The sequence below is a fragment of the Carettochelys insculpta genome, chromosome 2, assembly GCF_033958435.1.
Source record: "Carettochelys insculpta isolate YL-2023 chromosome 2, ASM3395843v1, whole genome shotgun sequence".
NCBI classification, from domain to species: domain Eukaryota; kingdom Metazoa; phylum Chordata; order Testudines; family Carettochelyidae; genus Carettochelys; species Carettochelys insculpta.
Window position 1 is genome coordinate 185,005,629 of NC_134138.1, and position 21,683 is coordinate 185,027,311.

General features: G+C 41.0%; 1 protein-coding gene across 3 annotated transcripts in view; it reads left to right on the forward strand.

The window, feature by feature from the left end:
* The window catches only part of AMPH (amphiphysin), a 175,378-nt gene extending 154,841 nt beyond the window's left edge, over positions 1-20,537 (forward strand). The window contains exons 19-23 of one of the 3 annotated variants that reach the window (XM_074986045.1): positions 6,270-6,326; positions 9,243-9,395; positions 11,167-11,430; positions 15,322-15,423; positions 20,402-20,537. In XM_074986045.1, coding sequence (XP_074842146.1) covers positions 6,270-6,326; positions 9,243-9,395; positions 11,167-11,430; positions 15,322-15,423; positions 20,402-20,509 — 684 coding nt within the window. In that variant the 3' untranslated portion in view covers positions 20,510-20,537. Of the gene's footprint in view, positions 1-6,266; positions 6,327-9,242; positions 9,396-11,166; positions 11,431-15,321; positions 15,424-20,401 lie in introns of all 3 variants that reach the window. The other 2 variants (XM_074986047.1, XM_074986046.1) reach the window with 2 other exon arrangements.
* The last annotated feature ends 1,146 nt before the right edge of the window (positions 20,538-21,683 follow it).

Here is a 21,683-nt window from a genome sequence, read left to right on the forward strand (position 1 = left end):
TCTTAGTCTGTATCCTAACAAAACAAAACAGCAGTCATGTAGCACTTTAAAGATTAACAAAATAGCTCATTAGGTGATGAGCTTTTGTGGGACAAACCCACTTCTTCAAATCTGGAGATAGAAAGATATCAATAAAAAATTAAATGAAAACTGACAAATCAGGTACATAAGACAGAAGGAGGCTTCATTGTTGTTTGTTGTTTTGTTTGTATTTCTCTGTTATAAAATGGTCATGTCAATTCACTTTCAGCACTATTTCCAGTACAGCACTATCTCCAGATCTGAAGAAGTGGGTCTGCCCCACAACAGCTCATCACCTAATGAATTATTTTGTTAGTCTTTAAAATGCTACATGACTGCTTTTTTGTTCCATTTACAGTGACAATCAGTAAGATGTATAATTTGCCTGTTGCATATGTGTTATCAGAGCATGCTATGCCAGAAAATGTACTTTAACCTGTATTTAACCTAGGGTTACCATATTTGACATTTCAAAAAAGACGACACCCTAGAGAGGGAATGTACCTGTATCAGTATCTACCAACTTACGTTGTATTAATGTATTGTGTCTACTATTACAAATTAATACAATGTGAGTTGGTAGATGCTGATACAGATACACTGTCTCTCAGGGGTGTCCTCTTTTTTCAATATGTTAATCCTAATCATTCACCTTGGCCGTTTCTACACGGGCCACTTTCTCAGAAGTGACATGCTAATACACGGAGCAAAAGATGCTAATGAGGAGCAGATGCAAATTCCCCACGCCTCATTAGAATAACGTCACGTGATTTGGAGTCCGGAAGACCGTTCTTCTGGACTCCAAAATGCCGTGTAGAAGCGCAGCCCGAGGGGGTGCTTCCAGAAGGAAGTCCTTCTTCCGGAGGCCCCTTCTTCCTGAAAATTTTTGGGAAGAAGGGACCTCTGGAAGAAGCACGTCCTTCTGGAAGCTCCCCTTGGGGGGGCCGTGCTTCTGCACAGTATTTTGGAATCCGGAAGAACGGTCTTCCAGACTCCAAATCACATGACGTTATGCTAATGAGGCATGGGGAATTTGCATCCACACCTCATTAGCATCTTTTGTGTAGAAACGGCCCTTGTGAGGTAGGGTAAATTTTCCAGCATAATGTATCTCTCATTTAATTAGAAGGAAGGGAAGGGATAGTGCAGTTGTCAAGGCACTACGCTTAGCGTTGGGTTCAACTCTTCAATCTTCCTGTGTGACTATGGTAAGTGACTTTTGGTATTGATACCACTTGCAGCATTGAGCCATCCATGACAAGAGCTTTGGACTAGTAGTGCTTGCTGTAGCTGTGTAGTTATCATTTAGAAGTTGTGTCTCAGATTGTGAAACTCCAGCCCAAGCAGAACTTCAAAGCAATGTCTTCCTGGACATTTACAAAGTCCGGGCTCGGAGATCTGATGCTATGGGCAGTGCACTAGCAGTGTCAACCTATTTTGTGGAACAGATTTTAATTACGTGTCTAAGGAGGAATATAGGAAGCTAGTGGGATTTACAGAAGTACCTGAAGTCAATTATTTCAGTGACCCTTAGGCACTTCTGTAAATCCCATTAGGCAGTTTTTTGTATCTTTAGGTACCTCAGTCCTTTAAAAATCTAGCCCTTAGTTTCTCTGTTCCTGATTTCCCATCTGTAAAAAGGGATACAAATACCTTTGATAGATGTGATCTAGGATAAGTTCCGCTATCATTTAATGCATATCTTGGGAGATTTGCAATATGAATATTCTGATATAAGTCAAAGGGGATTCTTTGACCCATAGTGAGCTCATGTCAGAATTTGGCCTTGATGGGTTTATTTGTGATTCTTCAATCCTTATTCTCCTGTTCTAAAATGTTTGCCACCCAGTGAGAGAACAGAATCAATTTGACATGGCTTTCGCAATAAGTCATGCATATATAAAGAACAGCAAGTTGACAAAGGAGACTCTTAAAAAAACCATCATTTGCCTGCAAATTGATTTGCCCAATTTTTTTTAGTGAATATTCACAGAGATTAAGGTAGGTACCTTAATGATTTGCAAATGGGGGAAGAAAAGGGGTAGAAGAGGCTAATTTTGTTTTTTCAAAAAGCTGTAAAAAGCTGATTTAGGCTACATGTATTATGTTAGCTTACCCTGTAGCAAGCTTCGGATTCATACTACAGGTTACACCTGGCACTGTTGCGACCTGGCTGGGCTGAATGAGAGAATTTGCAAGACAAGGGGAGGCCTCCTGTCACCAGCCCCCAAGCACCTGCTTATAGGCACCTTACTTTGGCCCTCCTTCACCCCACCCACTGGGCTCCTTGCCCACTTGCTGCTGATGTCCTGGGTAGACCAGGCTCTGGCATCCTGCCTGGGGGCCCCAGCTGCACCCCTGACCTGCACTGCTTGGGGCTCTGGCCTCAGCCCCACACCGCCATGGTGCTGCAGTGAGTCATTGGCGATGGCCCGGTACTGTTTGGTGAGTTTCAGCCCTGGCGCTGTGTGGGCTCCAGCCCCAACCCCATGCAGGTAGGACCACCATTTTCTTCCCTCCTCTATTTTCTCTTTGACAAACATACTTAAAGTTTGGAATGAAAGAAGAAAAAAAAGAAAACCTTCTTCCCATTTGTGATCCCCTGTGTCCTCACTCAAGTGTCTCTATTATCTCAGTACTGCACAGGAACTTACTCCGTGCTTCTTCCTTCATCCTTCAGGGCTCAAGTGCCTTATAGACCAACTGCAGATTTCTATTACTCTTCAGCAGCCATGGATCTGTTGTTGTTTATTCTCATTTTTATATGGAAGGAAGTAGTTGGTAAGCAACATGTACACGTATGCTGTCTTCCACCAATGTTCAGTAAAGGCATCATCAGCTTACGCTGGTATTAGAAGGGCAATTTCATCATGTATGCAGCAGCTCTTTGAAGACAATCCTGCCACTTATTTCTGGGCAGCACCTCGAGATAGAAGTAGAATACCATGAACAAAAGCACATGGTAGCCATTGTGCTGTTTCTTTTCCTGATTCAAAATGCTCCCTCCACAGTGTCCATTTTTCACATTCCTACTTGGCTATATCTTCAGCCAAACATGGACCACAACTCTGAGCATGGCTTTGCGATTTGGATGCTCTTTGGGCAGGTAGCCTGCTGCACATGTAGGCAGGATGCTCAGTCATTTAAATGCCAATGCACGCCACTATATATAGTAATAATTTACGTTCAAGACACGCCACTACACGTGCAGGGGGAGGGAGGAGAAGAGATTGTATTTCAAATGAAGATGGCAAAAATGCGGTGCCTGAAAGTGAAATGGTGAAGGTTCTGATGGTCATGTCCTAGCCTTTTGTACGTTGTATCGAACACACTAGTGTTTATGGGGGTATATCAAGATCCCTATTTTATCAGTTACACTTAGTAGTTCTGAGAGAGCTTTCCTGTGCCTTTTGTCTATTGTCTGTTTCCATGATGCCTTTCCCCTGAAAGTAATCACAGTTTCTAAACTAAGGGTATGTCTCTACTTCAAGGAAGATCAATCCACTCAGGGTCATCTTCCAAAGATAGATTTTGCGTCTCAGGTGCAGACACGCAAAATCAACGTCTCTGCAGTCGATACCTGTGCTCCATGCTATCGCGTGGAGTAAGGGAAGTCGATGGGAGAGTATAGAGGCAAGGTCTATACTAGGGAAATAAGTCAATTCTGATATGTCGATTCTAGCTATACAAATGCCATAGCTAAAATTGTTTATATGAAATCTATTTCGCTATGCATGAAATTCCATCTGGGTAAGATCCTGGCAAGCACAAATAGAGTATAGCATGTACTGAGCTTCATTTTTAAAAGCAGACTACAGTGTGAGGTTACAGAATTGCAGCTGCATCATGCTAGACAGCCCCTCCAGCCCTTGTCATCAGGCCGCTGCTTCCTCCAAGAGTTAAGGGAAATGTATGGTACGGCGTAAATTTAGAAGTTTCCCAGTGAATATAATAAAAGTAAAAGTACTCATCTGGAAATTGCCATTTTGAGAGAGACCATTTTTTATGGTCCATATGAAAAAAATTGTGTAAATCAGCTCAGTGGAAAATTGCATTTGATGCATGCATGTGTGTGTTTACTTTTATAAGATATAATTTTTATATTCACTCTTTCTTCCTGTATTCATGCTTCTAAATTCTAACTTAAGCTTTGAGCTGTAAATAGGTTAAAAAAATCCAAATGCTTTGGTAGCTTCAAAGGAAAAGTAATAATAAAAACGTTATATAACTGTCATTTTTAACAGTATAAGGCTGTGAGAGGTTTCCATAGTAACACTGCTGATAGAAAGTGACTTGCCCTGGCATCTGGACATGTTTAGGGCTTAGGATGTGACTGCAGGAAATGCTAGAAGATTAGATCATAAAGCAAAAAAGCACGATTGATATGAAGTTTAGCAATAACACAGCATCTCTTTATTAGGAGAAAATTACAACTATTTTCAATGAAATTTGTGCCATTCTGCAGTGACAGTTACAGGCCTATGAAGGTTGCTAATTGAGGCTCAGTCTACATTATTACGTATAAACTATTTTCAGCTCTGGCCATAGCCAAAAATGACTGCAACATGCTTTGTGCTCATACAATACTGTTGCAGATGCCGCATTCAGAAAGCATGCTAATAATTTGCTAAAAAAAGTAGATTATATTTAAATAATCCCTGTCCATAGCTCTTGTTGCTAAAACTGTACTTACTACACTCAAACTGGAAAACAGTTGCTAAAACTGTACATACTACACTCAAACTGGAAAACAGCTAGGAAATGTTTGTCCAGAAACGTTCTGGAAGGAAGTGTACTTGTCATCTGTTTTCCAACAGGTCTTGCAGTTAGTACAGTTTTACTCCACCTGTCTAGAGGCTTTAGTGTTAAGTCCCATCAACACTGAAGAAAATACCAGGTATGGGGAGTCGTTTACATCATATTAGTATTTTAACTCATTTCAAACCTAACGTATCTGAGTACCATGTACAAAGATCTGAGGCAGAAAAGGGCAACTAAAATGAATAAGGGCTTGGAACAGGTCCCGTATGAGGAGAGGCTAAAAAGATTGGGACTTTTCAATTTAGAAAAGAGGAGACTGAGGGGGGACATGATAGAGGTATACAAAATTATGACAGGTGTGGAGAGGGTGAATAAGGAGACGTTATTACTCGTGCCCGTAATACAAGAACTAGAGGACACCAAATGAAATTAATGGGTAGAAGGTTTAAAACTAATAAAAGAAAATTCTTCTTCACTCAGCACATAGTTAACCTGTGGAACTTCTTGCCAGAGGAGACTGTGAAGGCTAGGACTATAACAGAATTTAAGAAAGAGCTAGATAAATTGATGGAGGTTAGGTCCATGAAAGGCCGTTAGCCAAGGGTAGGAATGGTATCCCTGGCCTCTGATTGTCAGAGGCTGGAGATGGATGGTGGGACACAAATCGCTTGATCATTGTCTTCGGTCCACCCCCTCTGGGGCACCTGGCACTGGCCACTGTCGGCAGACAGACTACTGGGCTGAATGGACCTTTGGTCTGACCCAGTATGGCTGTTCTTATGTTCTTAAGAGGCCTCTCTTCAAGAGAACACCTGATCATTTTCTTAACTTTTAATTTAGGCACATTTGAACCCCACTGAATCAGGCCTTAAGGTAGGTTGTTGATATGTTTACATTGGAAAAGCTACAGCAGCATGGCCACAGAGACTCAGTATGTTCTGTGCCACAACATTATTTTCTGCATAGTGCTCTTCAGTGAATTATAGCCCAATGAGCATCAAGAAGAGTCTCTCATTTTTGAGAAGTCCCAAGAGGAAAATATGTGTTTAAATGTTATTGGATTTTAGGAAGAGGCTGTAGCAAAAGCTTGAGATTGATAAAATCCCAAAGATTAGCTGTACTCTGGGGAAGGTATTTAACAAAAACTTTCCAAAGACAACATGACTGTGAGCATAATGACATAAAGTAAATAATGGTCTTAAAATTTACTGCGTGATAGTGGTGGTGAAGAGGGAGGAAAGGATACATTTTAATTCTTAGACCATCCTGACTTGTTGCTCTGATGCTGAGTAATAGTAAGAATGGTTTGGTTTGTTTCTCCAGATAATATCTGAATAAGCTTTCATATATTAAGTCATTAAGCTCCAGCTATTCATTTTGTTGCATCTAGTACATGCCCTATTTCCATTAAATTTTATTAATGCATATTTTTCAGAGGCTAAAAAAAATTTAAATTTATGGGCTGACCATATATCCTTTTTAAGCAGGAGACTGTCACAGCAGGTGAAAAGGAGACAACTGGAATGGCTGAGGAGGAGAGTAAGGTAAATATAATCAACTGTAGGAGGGTATGTGTTCTTTAATATCTCAAGAAAAAGATCAGAGTTCTGTGTGGTGAATATTTTGTTTCCATGTTATCAATAGACAGACCAATACAATACGTGATGGCTAGAACACCTCGCATTTCAACTGAGGCCTGTTTTAGAACCTGTCTATTGCAATAGTATATTGTCATAAATATTGTAGGACAGGGAACAATGTGCTAGAAGGTGAGAGAATGTTGTTTCTTTTGACATTAAGAATGAACTGAAATTATGCTGCCATGGAGTCTGAATGGCTTAAACACTTCCTGTGGATATATTTGTCTGGATATAGTTTCTTTTTAAAAATATCTTTCATTCATCATGCCATTTTTTCCTAGCATGATAAGTCTTAAACTGAAATAAAAATTAGAATATAATTCTTAAAATTTTATTTCTAAAACAAAAATGGGGCAATTCATTATATATGGTTCAAAAAAATTTAAAACAACTACAAAGTTCAAGGAAGTATCCAATTTCACTTCGGCTACGTCTACACTTGCAATTTTTTTCAAAAAAGCTAGGGCTTTTTTGAAAAAATCGTATGGATTCTGCATTCTTTCAATATTAAATTGGAAGAACATGGCACTTTTCCAATGTCCCTCTTCTGCTCCTGGATGAGGAAGGGTGCCTTTTTCCAAAAGATTCTTTTGGGGGAAAAAATGTATGTGGGTGCCCTGGGGGCCCTTTCTTTCAAGAGAGTAGTCCTCATGGTGCCAGATTTTTCAATCTGCAGCATTTCCTGGCCTGTTCTTTCAAAAGAGTGCCTGGGGTGTGGCCGCTCTCTGTCGAAAGAGTTGATGCATTGTTTGATCTACTTTTTTGTGTGTGGTCATGATATTTCAAAACAAGTTTTTTCAAAGGATCTCTGTAGTGTAGACGTAGCCTTTGACACCAGATACCTTCTGAGAGCCTGTTTGTTTTATGTTATGTTACCATATGGGTGTGAAAACATATACTGTTTATTTTATATCCTCTGCTTACTGAAGTGCAACCTTGACCATGCATTTTGAAATATGATTAGAATAATGCAAGAGGATTTCATTACTAGTGACTGGAAATTACATTCAGAAAAAGGATTGAAAAATAAAGAAAGTGTAACTTCTGGTGACTAATCAATTTGGGTCCAATCCTGCCAGGTGCTAATTACTTTCTTTCTTTTTTTTTTTAAATAAGTTTTTGCTTACTGGTATATAGGTATTTATTAAAACATCACAGATGAATTTACTACTCATTCTGGTTTTGAATGATAATTCCAGTGGGCCAAGTTCTGCTCTGTTATGCTGATACAAATTTGGAGTAAAATGCCCCACTTCCAGCAGCTGATACGGAGGTGTGAACGCCTACAGAGTAGAAACTGTTCAATCCTAAATAGCCAACTACAAAAGGAAAGACTGGGAGCGGCTAGCCAACTACAAAAGCAGTTTCTCCACTCTTGGTGTTCACACCTCCACATTAGCTGCTGGAAGTGAGAGACACCCACCCTGACTGACTTGACCTCATCAGCTCTAGCCTTCCTCTTGATTGGCACTTCCCTCTTTTCATGTGCCTGTATATTTATACCTGGCCTCTGGAATGTTCTCTCTATGCATGTGATGAAGTGGGTCTTTGCCCACAAAAGCTTATGCTCCAATAAATCTGTGAGTCTATAAGGTGCCACAGGACATCAGACTGGCTATGATCAACCATAACTATGAAGCAGATATCTGATGTGAGACTACAACGATTATCAGATTGTTAATCACCAAAGCCAGTTCTGTTAAATGCAACTTGACAGATGCAGTAGTGGAAAGGAAAGAGAACCATTTTTAACTCCAGCTTCACTATGCCATGATACATTAGAAATAACGTAATAAAGATGCTTGGATTCGGAGAATGCCTTTTCTATTGTTCCAGCCCCCAAAACAGATAACAGTAGTTGGGGAGAGGCATCCATTCATGTTCCCATGGACAGCCTCTATTGCTGTGCTCCTGTGGAGCTGCAGTACTGTTGAACATGGCCATTCTCCAGCAGAACTGATGCATAAAATGCAGTGCAGACCCAGCCTTCCTTCTCATAGAGGCAGGTCCGCAGCAGTGCAGCTTTAAGGAATGAGCCATCAAGCTCTGCTCTAAAACTTTTTAAATTACAAAATATGTTTCATATCCCAGCACAGAGCCATCAGACTATGCAGCAGCATGCCTTTAAACTGTTTGTAATTTTGCTCATGCTCTAGAAGACCTTCCCTGCAGAAGTAACTTTTGTGTACGCCCCTGAAAATATATAAAATGAAGCATCATAACAGGTGTTTTCCACCTTTCACAATCAGGTGCAGAATAGCAGCTAAGGACCTATTTTCTCTTTGCTTATGGTTACACTAGAGAGCTTTATTGACAAAACTTGTGGAATGTTTATACAAAAAGGTTTGTCAACAGTGTATCAACAAAACCCGGCACTTTCACTGGCAGTGTTCTGTCTCAAAACTTTGAGGCATAATGCTGCTGTTGACAGATTTCTATCAACAAAACAGCTGTATAAATGCCGGCCGGGGATTCTCTCAACAGACAGGGCATCCACAACAATGGACAGCCCTGTCTGCTGTGTTTCCAGGTGCCTGTTTTGTCTAGAGAGCAGCCAGGCAGTCCAGCTACTCTGTCGACAGAGCAGAGTGATCTCCCAGTTTGCTTTTGTGTGTACACACGACCTGTTGGCAGCAGTTTTGTCAGGAAATCTCTGCTGATGTGACTTCTGTTGCCAGAGCGCCGTAGTGTAACCGTAGCGTTTGTGTTTACTTTGACGTGACTAGATATAAACATAAAAGACTGGAGTGAAGTTGGTGAATAGTTGATGTTGAGAATGATGGAAGTGGCTGAATGGTTTCCACTCTCTGTTGGCTGTAGATGGCAGCTGTAGCTGAAGTTGTTGAAGCTGAAGCTGTAGTTGAAAGTGCTGTTATAACTGCAGCCAGTGAAGATGCTGCAGCAGCTGACAGTGAAATTGCAGATGAAAGTGACGAACCTGAAACAGAAGGGAAAGAGGCAGAGGCATCTCAGGTAAGACTTTATTGGATGCTTTCTGAAACACGGCAAGAACAATATTGGAATGTTTGTGTCTCCTGCCCGGAGCTATCGTCTGTCCATATGGGGCCACTTTCCATATTCAGTGACACAGGTGTAAACTAGCACTGCTCACTTCAGTGGTGCTATGTCAACATGTGCCAGCTGGGAATCTGGCCAGGGTGCCAAAAATCATTTCTGATGAGTGTCCAATTGATAGATACCCTCTCTGGTGTGTTCTGGGGATCAGGTCAGACACAGTTAATCCTAAAGATAGTCCATTCCATTAGCTATAAATCTGGAGAGCAGTCACTTGATAAACAGTGCTTTCAGGCTCTTCAAATGTGGGTGTTTTTAGTTTGTTTTGTCTAACTGATTTTTTTCAGTGCTAAATAAGAGCAAGTGCACTGGTGGTCAGAGATGCTGAGCACATTTAATTCCTACTGAAGTCAATAGAAGTGGTAAATGGGCCTAATTCCAGTTGATTCCCAGTGAGAGTTAGGTACCCAGCTGCCCTTTGTATCTGTGAAAATCTGCCCCATCCCTTGCCCCAGCACCTCTAAAAGTCAGACCTTAAATAATTCCATGTAACCCTAGAAGAAATAAACTACAAGGATATTTGTGTGTGTGGTCAGGCTGGCTTCTGGCTTTCCAGCAGCTGGAGCCCAAAAGAAATGACCACAAGTGGTACTCTGAGAAGTCTCCATATCAAAGATTTCCATATCCTGATTACCTTAGGCTCTTCATATCTGTTTGTTTTAAATCACCCTATTGTTATCTCTCTTCTTTGAGTGTAATCTTTTCAGGTTGTAGTTTGCTTTTTTTGTTATGTGCTTATGTAATACCTCACACAATGAAGTTGGGCATTCTGGGTGCTACCATGGTACAAATAATTAATAATTCAAAAATCAGAACAGTCCTTGACCCATCAATAAAATTTTCTCTTGATTTGGGGGCTGGGGTATTTTTTTTAAATGAGCAATTGTCTGGTCATCCTCACCGTCTACCTACATCCCCACAGCGGGGTAGGAGAAGAGGTACAAACTAAGATTTGGGGAGCTTCTCCCACACCCGCACATTAATGAACAATGTTGCAGCATTCCCTTGAGCACCAGACTGAATTGGTTATGTTGGCTAGGTGAATAACTGGACAATGGGCCCTTTCGAGGGCCCTAAAGCGCTGCATAAAACCCTGTCTGAGATCCTTAAATTAACTTGATTGTATTGGGCTTCATATGGCTTCTTCTCTCATTTACGTTGGTGTCAATGAGGAGAAATTTCCCTGAAGTCAATGGATTTTAAATGGTGTTTAAAACTACTGCAGTGCCTGATTTTGATCTCTCACAGGGTTTACATTGGTGTTACTCCACTGACACTAGTGGAGTTACTTCTGATTTACGGCAGTGGTGTGGCCTGATCCAAAGTGCCCTGAAGCTAATGGATGTCCTCCCACTGATGTCAGTAGATACTGGACAGGGGCCTCACTGAGAACAGAATAAGGGGTGGAGCATTTTATCACCTACCATGACAACAGTCACAGTTCATTGGTAGAACTGAGGTGGAGGAATGGAAACTAGGGGTCACAAAGTAATGATCCCCTGCTGCTCTAGCATAGCTCTTGTCAATGAGAAGATCAGCTGTGCATGAGAGGAAAAAAAACCAAACATTTACATTGTCTCTTATAAAACAGAGAAGCCAGTAAATAAAGCTTTGTTCCATACACTGGAGACAAAATCTCTCTCAAAACATTTTTCTTTGTGTTTTCCAGGAGAAAATCAGCAACATCCCTTCACTAGTAATAGAGCCAGCATCGAACAACGAAGGCGAGGGAGAGGAACATGAAGTCAGAGTGAGTGAATTGGAAGACGTTGTACAAGACATTGGCACACAGGGCATTGCTATTGATGCCAGTGAAACTTCACAGATTGTAAGTGAGCAGAAAACCATTGAGGAAATCCAGACTACATCCTCTGAAGAACAGCCTGTGTCAACGGATGCAGCCCATGGAATGCCACCTGGCTTTCTCTTTAAGGTCAGCTTGAGTATTTAGTCACTCCAATTTTAAACATTCTTTCAAACTTCGCATCAAATGAAGTCCAAGTATGCATATCCAGGGACACAGTTCATTTAGGCTCACAGTTTTCTGGCTAACTGGCAAAAATGTCAAGCTTTTTATTATTTTTTATTATTATTATTTCCTCCATAAAGGGTGAAATAACATTTTACTTGTATAGGTTGAACCTCTCTAATCCAGCACTCTCTGGTCTGGCAACATCTGTGGTCTGGCATGATTTTAGTTAGCCAAATGTCCACTTATCATGCGTGTGGCTAAGTTTCCTGTGGTCCCATAAAGTATATTTACACCCACCAGTCCTGGCTCTCTGTGTTCTGTGCAGTTATTTTGCTGTAATTTACCCCTAAATGTCTTCTAAGAGACCAGTAAGCAGTGGGAGTGGTAGTAACGCTGCTCGACAATACTGACCTCCTGTGGTCTGGCAAATTCTCTGGTTCAGCACTGGTCAGGTTCTAAGGGTTACCAGACTAGACAGGTTCAACATGTACTATTGTTTATGTGCAAACATGATTCATGTACAATTATGCCTTTTGATCAAATGTGAAAGTACTAGTCAGAATAGTAAAAATGTGTTAATGTGTTGGATACAGCAGGTTATATTAGATGATCAAATGATCTTTTCTGGCCTTAAAATCTACCAGTGCAATCATGACTCCATTGAGATTAATGAGACTTTTGCAATTGACTTCAATGGAACCAATATGTCACATATTAGAGTGGCTTTTAAAGTGATCATGTTGAAAAAGCACTATATTTCAATGGACAGGTCTGAGAAATTCTACCATGTTTGTTGGCTGACAAGAATCTTTTGTATATCCTAGTTCCCAGGTAGCTGATATTTCTTATTTCAGAATGATTGACCAAGCTGAGTAAAGAGGAATGAAGTTCATGTGCTTTGTATTATAATTGGATAGTTCGGTCTAGCATGTCCCATAGCAAGCCCTTGGTATGCCCATTTACTTTGGACTGATTTTTTTGGTGGTGGTGGTGGTGTTGGGGTTTTTTTTTTTTTGGTTGGTTGGTGGGTTGGGTTTTTTTTTTTTGGGTTTTTTAAAGTTTGCCAAGAACATTTGTCCATGAGAACAGAAAAACAAAAGTAACAGGTCAGAGTGAGATTTCATGTGATTGTGACTTAGAGGAACACTGTCCATTTGTCTTATTTTTCATCAGATTTTCATGAGTTACAGGAGAATACACATCTACGCATACCTTGCTTTGTTGCTGATTTTCTTGGGCTGTTGCAGTGATGACATGGGATTAGTTGCCATCAAGGAAACTGGAATAGGGTATCTAGTTATGGAAATAGAATTATTTAGCTAATGTGATCTGCTTGCAGAGCCAAAACTGTACAGTTGTCAATAATTACTAAATTAAGTGAGAAAACCCTCTTTAGCAGCTTTTAAAGCCAGGCTTGACAAGGCCCTGGCTGGAATGATTTAGTTGGAGTTGGCCCTGTTTTGTGCAGGAGGTTGGACTAGTTGGCCACCTGAGGTCTCTTCCAACTCAAATCTTCTATGGTTCTATATCACAGATCGAGCCCTACTAAATTCCTCGTCCATTATGGCAAATTTAACTTGTTGGAGGTTTACATATGAAATTTCAGGATAGTCGAACCCCAGGGCTGGGGTCCTGATCCAAAGAGAGAGTATTGTAAGGGGATCCCACTTCTGTTCTATGGTCAACCTGGACTGTCCTTCCCCAGCCCAGCTAAAGCTAGGAGCCCCTTTGATGGGGCACTCCCAGCAGCCCAAGGAGGATCTCACACACTTCTACAAACTTCCTCCAGCTGCAGGAACCTCTGGAGCTGCTGCCCAGTGCTGGAGAGCACCCTGCATCAGGGGAGACACCCAGTGGTGGGTCTGGTCACCCAGAGCAGCTCTTCAGGGGAGGAACAAGTTCTGTCCCTTCTCTAGCCAGTCACTGATAAGACCCCCACATAGTGCCCCAGCAAAGGAAACATGGGGAATGGCCATGCAAGTGGTTAGGCTTTAATCATAAACCTAATTACCAGCCCTAAAGAGCACTTCCAGTCCACACTGCAGGATTCCCATTGCCCACACCTTTAACTGGCCCCTGGAATTATACCCTATTCCTCACAGGGAGGATTGTTTCAGGAAGATGATTACTTCAGGAATGAGATCAAAAGCGCAGAACCACAAATCTCACTAGGGTATTAGTATCACTCTCTAAGCCCCTACTCAGTTCAGCTCAGAGGGTCACCAAATCCTTTCCCCCCCCCCACTTCCTTGAGAACGCCTCCACAGGGGCATTCTGTGAATGAGGCCAGCAGGATTTGCCCAAGCAGCAGTACTCATGTCCTGCTACCGCATCGCTGATCCTCCAGATCCTGTGAGCTAGAGTTGAGGTTACCCACATATAGCACGTGAGCCAGCAGGGTTCAGAAAAGATAGAAGTACCATACAGCAGGTATTGGCACTAAGACTGATAGCAGAGAAAGCCTAACGAAAGAACAAAAATGTATACACTTGCTTCATTGATTTTGAAAAGGCATTTGACAATATAGATCAGAAAGTGACTTGGGCAGTGTTGGAGTCATACGGAGTGGATAGCAGACTAATACGGTTGTTGAAAGATGTCAATGATAATGCAGAGACAGCAGTGAGCATGCTGGAAGTTGGGAAGTTGGTTTAAAATAAGTAGAGGTATGAGACAAGGAGATCCAATATCGCCAAGTATCTTCATCGCACATCTGGAGAGAGCGGTGGACAAGATCAAGGAAGAGGTAGAAGGGATATCTGTGCACAGGAAAACAATTAACCACTTGAGGTTCGCGGATGATATAGTTATCGTTGAGGAAGATGAGGAGAAGCTAGTGAAAATGGTGTGGGTGTTAAATGAAGAAGGGAAGCGGTATGGACTGATTATGAACATCGATAAAACAAAAACAATTGTATTTGGAGATTAGGAAATGTGACGGAAGATCAATGTGGATGGTATTGAACTGAAAAATGTAGAAAAGTTCACATATCTGGGGAGCTACATAATGTATGATGTAGACTGTAAGAAGGAAATAGCAACTAGAATAGTGAAAGCAAGAGCAAGTTTGAAGGCGATGGATAAGATCTGGAAAAGCAAAGCAATTAGCTTAAGAATGAAGCAGGGCATTTTGAAAACATGTATTGAGCAGCATGTTGTGTGGATGCGAGACAGGTGATAATGAAAGATTCGAAGAGAAGGATATTGGCGTTTGAAAGGAGTTGTTATAGAAAGATTCTGAGAATAGGATGGATGCAGAAGGTCACCAAGGAGGAATTATATAGGAAGATACAGCCTAAAGAGAACCTGCTGCAGAAGGTTATAAAATGGAAGCTACAACTACTTGGACATATTTGCATAATGAACGACGAATGAAAAATCAAGACCCTGGTATTCGGCATAATGGATGGTTCAAAGAGGAGAGGCAGACCCCACAGAGAATGGATAGATGATGTAGTAGATTGGTACAGAGCTAGTCTACAGAAACTAAGCCAGTCTGCACTGGAGAGGGGAAGATGGAAGGAAATAGTGAGAGAGGCAAACACCAAGGGGTGCAGAGCCCACGGTTATTGATGATGATGATGATGACCTGTCACTGAGGGAAGAAATTAATAGTTAACATCATATGTATATTTCTTCATGAAAGAGAATAAAAATGTGTAACTTCTACTAATCCTTTTGTGTGTGTGCTTAATGTATGTGCCCTGGTATCAGGAATGGCATGGCAGTGTGAAAGCCCAGTACAGGTGCACATTGCTAAACCTGAGTTGAGAGAGAAAGTTTTTCTACTTCATTTTTCTTCATACTTTCCCTACATGACATTACCCCCGGTTTGTATTGTGTTTCCTTCAGGTTGAAGCGCTACATGATTTTGAAGCAGCTAATACTGATGAGCTTAATTTAAAACGAGGTGATATAGTACTAGTAATCCTTTCGGAGGCCACAGCTGACCAGGTAAACAACTGATGAATCATTTCTTTTGCCATTTTTCTTCTCTTAGAGGTACTTAGAATAAGAAATAAGGAAATAAGAAATGCAGTCATTTAAATGTTAGTTAGTTTTAGTCTCAATATGTTCTGGCCTCATACTTCATTTTCATCTAAGATTAAAAGGGAATCCTGAAAATGTAGTGTATCTGTTGATGGTAGAATCAAGGACCACCATCCTTCATCAAAGACCAACATTCTTCTACATTTCATTTAGCTGCTTTAAATCATGGTTTTATTTCTCACTCTTTATCACTCACACACACAGAATAGATATAAACATGCAAATAGTGCCTCAGGTCACTGAAACAACACATTTTAACATTTCAGCAGAATTGATTGTATGGTAGTCTAATCTTTGGAGCTTACACCTATAAGCCGTGTCTACACGTGCCCCTCCCCTTCAGAAGGGGCATGTTAATGAGGCACTTTGGAAGAGGTTAATGAGGCGCTGCATGCCTATTCAGTACCTCATTATCATAATGACTGCAAGTTGCACTTCAGAAGCGCTGCTTTCAAAATGCAGACTGGCTGTATAGACACGGGCACTTCGAAATAAACCTCACACTTTGAAATTCCCTTATTCAAATTAGGCCAATGAACATATGCTCGCACATTATATAAACCTACCACCAAATTATGTGTCATAACTGTAGCTTGAAACTCTGCCCTCTAAAAGTCTAAATCTCCAACAGTACTAATTTCTACTAATCCTGCAGTTCCTTATCGAGGTAAAGTACCTGAAACCTTCAGCCAAACCTCCAGTGGTGTAGACTGCGGTAGATCAAGTCCCCCCAAAAGTGTTCCTAGTGTTGATAAAGATTGACCACAGAGCTTTAGTTTTGTTAGAATATGCGAAGATGTTTTAATTATATTTAAATGTGAAACATGCAGAAGTTAAAAAAATGGTTTTTAGATAGAACACACACTTTTATACTTTAAAGGCATGTTGATATTACCCATGGATCGACATTCCAGAGATTGATCTTCTGAGGTTCAATGTAGTGTGCCTACTAGTGACATGCTAAAATAAATGTTGAGGGTGCTCCTGTTGACAGTGTGACTCCTCACACTTGAGTAAGGAGTAAGAGACGTCAATGGGAGTATTTCTCCCATCGACCTCCCACTGTGGGGGTGATGCCAAAGTTTGAGTCAAGGTACATCAATTAGCATAGCTAGAGTTGTGCATTTTAATTCAAACTTATCCCATACTATAGGCCTGGCCTAAATTTTGGCCTTATTTAATGCCCTCCAAAGTCAATGAAAAGACATAACTCCACGTCACAATTTATTTGAACAAAAAGCATTCTTCCTGTTTGCTAAAAACAGGAATCTACTCCTTCTCCTATAAGCAGTGGAGAAATGATTTTACCTTTTCAAACAGTCCAAGGAGAAGGTCCTTCAGCTAGTTTATCCAGCTTCTTTTCGCTGTTTAGTTTCTCACTGGTGGGGGAAAATATGAAGAGCATGCCTCTGTTTCTATCATTTTGAGGCCTGATATTGCAAGTATGTATTGCTGGGAATACGCCTAACCATTCTGAATAATCATATGGTCTTCTATGGTACTATTCAGAATCCAAAACACTATTCCTGACTGCATATGTTTGAAACATTGGACTCTCATCACTTTGCTTTTTAAAGTGCTAATGTTATCAAATGATCTCTTGCTTTAAGTGATGAGCAGGATATCTTATCTGCTTTACATTTGTAGTGTCTTGGACAGCATACTTTTCCGGCATGACCCTACAGTCTTCTTTCAAAGCTAGATTCAAAATGGGGAATACCTTATACTACTTGTAGTTCCATTTATTTACATAGCATTATTTACACTCTAAGGTACTAAATATGAGGATGACAGAATCCAGTGCAAAGTTACTTAAGCCCTTAAGTTCCACTGAAGTCAATGGAAACTAGGCACTTCAGTACTTCTGAGGGTCTGAGCTACAGGCCTTAGTTCTTTTTTTCTTGGAGTATTAAATTTTAGCTTAGTCTTTTCTAGATAAATATATAAAGGTACATTATGCTTTTGTTGTTGGCATGTAAATCTCATTAGCATTAATTGGAGTAAATTGCATACTTTGATGGAGAAAATAGACCCTTAATCATGTTTCTGAATTCAGAAAGTGCCTAGTCTTATTCAGTGCACATTTGCCCTTCATGTTTAACATCATCATTAATTATTTTTTCCTGCACTAGGGTACTTTTGTAGTACTGTATTGTTTCTTTTCTATCACAGCTGTTCATTTTTCCTCCTTCAGAAAAGGCCTGGCTAAATCTGTATTTCTTGTATATTTGGTAGGATAAAATCAGAGGTTCAGATCACATCAAACAAGAACACTTTGTGCCTGTTTGATCTTTGTGACTCCACTTTTTCCTCATATACTTGATCTGAACGGTTTAAGATTCGATCTGATCAGCACCTGTTGCTAGCAGGTGTTGCTGCCTTCTGTGATGAGGAAGCTGTCAGTTATGGCTGCCCCTGCTGTCTCAGTCATACCACATGCTTGAAAAATATTTTCCTGGTTAAATGTATTCTGATTTATTTCACTGTGGCCCCTAAGTGGTGTGGTTTCAGTGGCACTCCTGACTAGACAGACAGCCTTTCATCAAACTGAATGAAAACTACTGAATAGTCACCCCCTGCCCCGATTGTCTAGTTATTTTGTGACTGTCTGAATCATATTCTTATAGGTGGTCTCTAATTTGCGGTCTTCAAGCTGATGGATTCCATTATGAGTGTGCCCACTGGTGCAGCTGCAGTCACTTGGGGGCAAAAATGATTAAATTTAAATGTCCAGCATACAGAAGTTTGCATGTGCAGAGCAGGCACTTCAAGCCCATTGTGGAAGTAGCCCTACATCAGAAGTGCCAAATGTTAACGCCCAAAAAACTCCACTTCGTTGCCAGCTAACCTTGTAGGCACTTTCATGTCTGTCGGTTAAAGGTCCCAGGGGGTGTACGTTTCTGGTTGTGTGCACAGCTACCTGGCAATCACTGATTAATCCCCTTTGCCAGACTCTCACCTGAAGATCCTGAGTTGGTGGATTTGCTCAGAGACACCCCTTGAGCACCCCCCCGCCCCAAGCATGCGTTTAGTCACATGGACCCTGTACAAAGCACAGCAGAAGAATGATGTCCTCTTCTAGCCTTGTGAGTAGAGTAGTCCCACACACTATGGAAAAGTCCCATTCAGTTCTCACCTGCCCTCCTCTGAGGTGGAAAAGGGACTTAAAGCCACATGTCCCACCTGATGTCAGGGGTCAGAGCACTTAGAGTCACTCAGAGGTCCATTAGATATGTATTGGTACAAAGTGGAACATCTTCAGCAGGAGAGAGGGAAACGCCCCATCCCTCATTCCAGAATATCTGATAGCCAGTGGTTAAAGCATGTTCCTGGCAGGTGGGAGCCTGGGTTCAAATTCCCATTTCAAATCAAGCAGACGCTTCTCTCCAGTGCCCTTTTTGTAAAAAAGAAAAAAAAAAGCCATTACTCAGCCAACTCCCTCTCCCCCCGCCCAGCCCATCCAATGGCTGGGGCTGCAGAGTTGCTGGTACTCAGTACTGGCAAGTATCAGCCCCAAAAAAAGCACTGCTTCTCTCACATTCTGGGGGAGGAGGTCTCTCACCACTAGGCTATAGCTGTGAGACCACCCTTCCTCTCCCTCTCTTTTTTGTGTGACAGTGTGCACAGGGCTTTCATTCCACTAGCACTTCCTTGGCTATAACTTATGCCACTCAGATGTGCAAAAGCCACCCCTGGGAGTGACATAAGTTACAGCAACCTGTGCACCACTGTGGGCACTTATGTTGGCAGGAGATGTTCTCCTGCTGCTCAGGGAGGTGAAGTAGTTATGATAAGGGCAGAGCTCATCAGCATAGAGCATTTCCACTAGCAGCACCAGCAGTACAGCTGCACCGCTGCAGCCATTCGAGGGTGTAGACTAGCCCCTAGTCCTGTTCTAGGGGTGGGGCGGGGCTTAGGTCACACCTTTTTCCCTGGCATTTTCTATTGGCTGGCTAAGGCAATGCAGCACATTGATGTTTGTGACTCTCACTTGTTGTCTAGGAAGCCAGTGTGGTTTGAGGACACTGAAAATGTGACACCCTCCACAATTATCACCTTTTACTCCACTTCCCTTTTAATTCAGTCTCTTTCATGGTGTCAGGACAGATATCAACATCTCTTATCTACTTTGCTCAACAATCTCTGCTACCTTAGTTTACAGCGCCAGATCAATATACTGTATTTCATAGACCTCTTATTAGTGGTCAGTTGACTTGCTTCAGGTTAGCTTGCACTGTGACCCTTGCAGCTCAGGGGACTAAGCCAAGTCTCCACTGGAGCTGCAACATCCACACTGCCTGTTCTAACATGCTTCTCAGAGCACATCTTATCATCCCAGCTGCAGCACAGACCTGGCCAAAAAGATTTGGAACTGAGAGCAGAGGATGCATTTTGAAAGCTCTCTCTTTAATTTTCTTGTAAGGAGAGCTGGTTAGCAACACATCAAATTATGTTGCCCCAACTCGGCCCCCGCTCTAGTTAGTATAACTGCCAACCTCTAATCATTTGGTGTGATATTTTCAATGCCAGGTGTCTGTCACAAGCTGGGTTTTTGGAAAAAGTTTCAGGCAAAGTACCAGTTGGATATGTGAGTTTGGGATCTTAGAATTACTTGGCAGTGGAAGAGCTAAGAACTATTGCCATCACTGCCAATAAAAAGAACCCCAGTGAATTCTTCTTCATAAAAAGGGAAAATTTAGGATGATGTGAAAGTAAAAAACATGTGTTTTTCTCTAACTGGAAGGTTCCTCCCTCCACTATGACAAATACAAAAACTAGGGTCTCTCTATTGAACACCATGACTTTTAAAAGGACCTCAACACATCCTCTGGCTTTGCACCTGTAAAAGTCTGTCTACCTATAAACTCTCTTTATCTTGCAGGAGGCTGGCTGGCTGACAGGCATTAAAGAATCTGATTGGCTGCAATACACAGATGCAGTAACCTATAAGGGACTTTTCCCAGAGAACTTCACACAGCCCTTGGAGTAGTTCTCAACTCAGGCCTAACAGTGTTGTCAGAAGCTGTCTGTAGGTTTTTAAATCTCTTTGAAACAGAGGAGCCCACTTTTATAGTTAAACTGCTAATGGTTTACAGACTGGTGCTAGACGAAGCTTGGTGAAACATATCAAATCAGCATGAAAGTTAAGCTAGCATTGTCTGAAATATTAAGAGATATGTCCTTATTCGTTCACACGTATGTGGCAACGGGTTTGTGTGCGCTTTGTCGGAGCTATGGTGATCCTGTATTTGATCCTTTCCCATGGAATCTAAAATTAGCCTCCTCACTACCAGAACCTTAACTTCTCTGCACTAAATGTATTGTATTGAGTTGCTGCACTACAGAAGATTTTTATTAGTAACCCTTTAGTAATGAGGTCAAACTGTTAAGTTTCATGTGTTTAAAAAAATGAACTGCTGCAAAGTTTGTCAATGTTATTTTTGAACATATATACACATGTATGCTTGTGTGTATATAACTGCATACAGATCCATATGCATTAACATGTTACCCTCCACTGTAGTTCTTTGGCTCTGTAATATCACTGATAGATGCATTGCTCTTAGATGGTCTGGCATTTCAGTAAATAGTTTTGTTCCAGAACAAAGCTAGCTGCTCTATTGCCAAAACATTATACAATATCCGTGGTTGTAATGTGAAAGTTTCATGCTGAAATGAACAATTATAACAATCACATTCAAAGCTGCTAAAACATTGGAAGGCATGGTTCCACCTCTTCTATTTCTAGCTGCAATAGTTTGAGATTGTGTGGATGAAATGGCTGTAATGCTAACCTATAATTGGCTGAATTATGAAAACAAAATATCTAAGGACAACAACAAACAATATATTTTCACTATATATATTTATGCAGCACACCTTCACAGATCCTTTAAAATAAGGTATATAATGTATGCTGTACCAAGTCATCTGTAAACAATTATGTTTTTCAGTGTTGTGTCATTCAAAATAAATCTTTGATCCAAAGAAGCTGTTTAAGAGTATTTTGATGTTATGATTATACTAATTCCAATTTAATGAAGCACAATTCTTTTTCTTCCCCTGCCCCAGATATCCATATGAATGGCTTCTACCACAAACCATCTCACATCTACTCTTCAAATAGAATTAATTTATTTTACAGCTCTAGCCCTCAATTAATT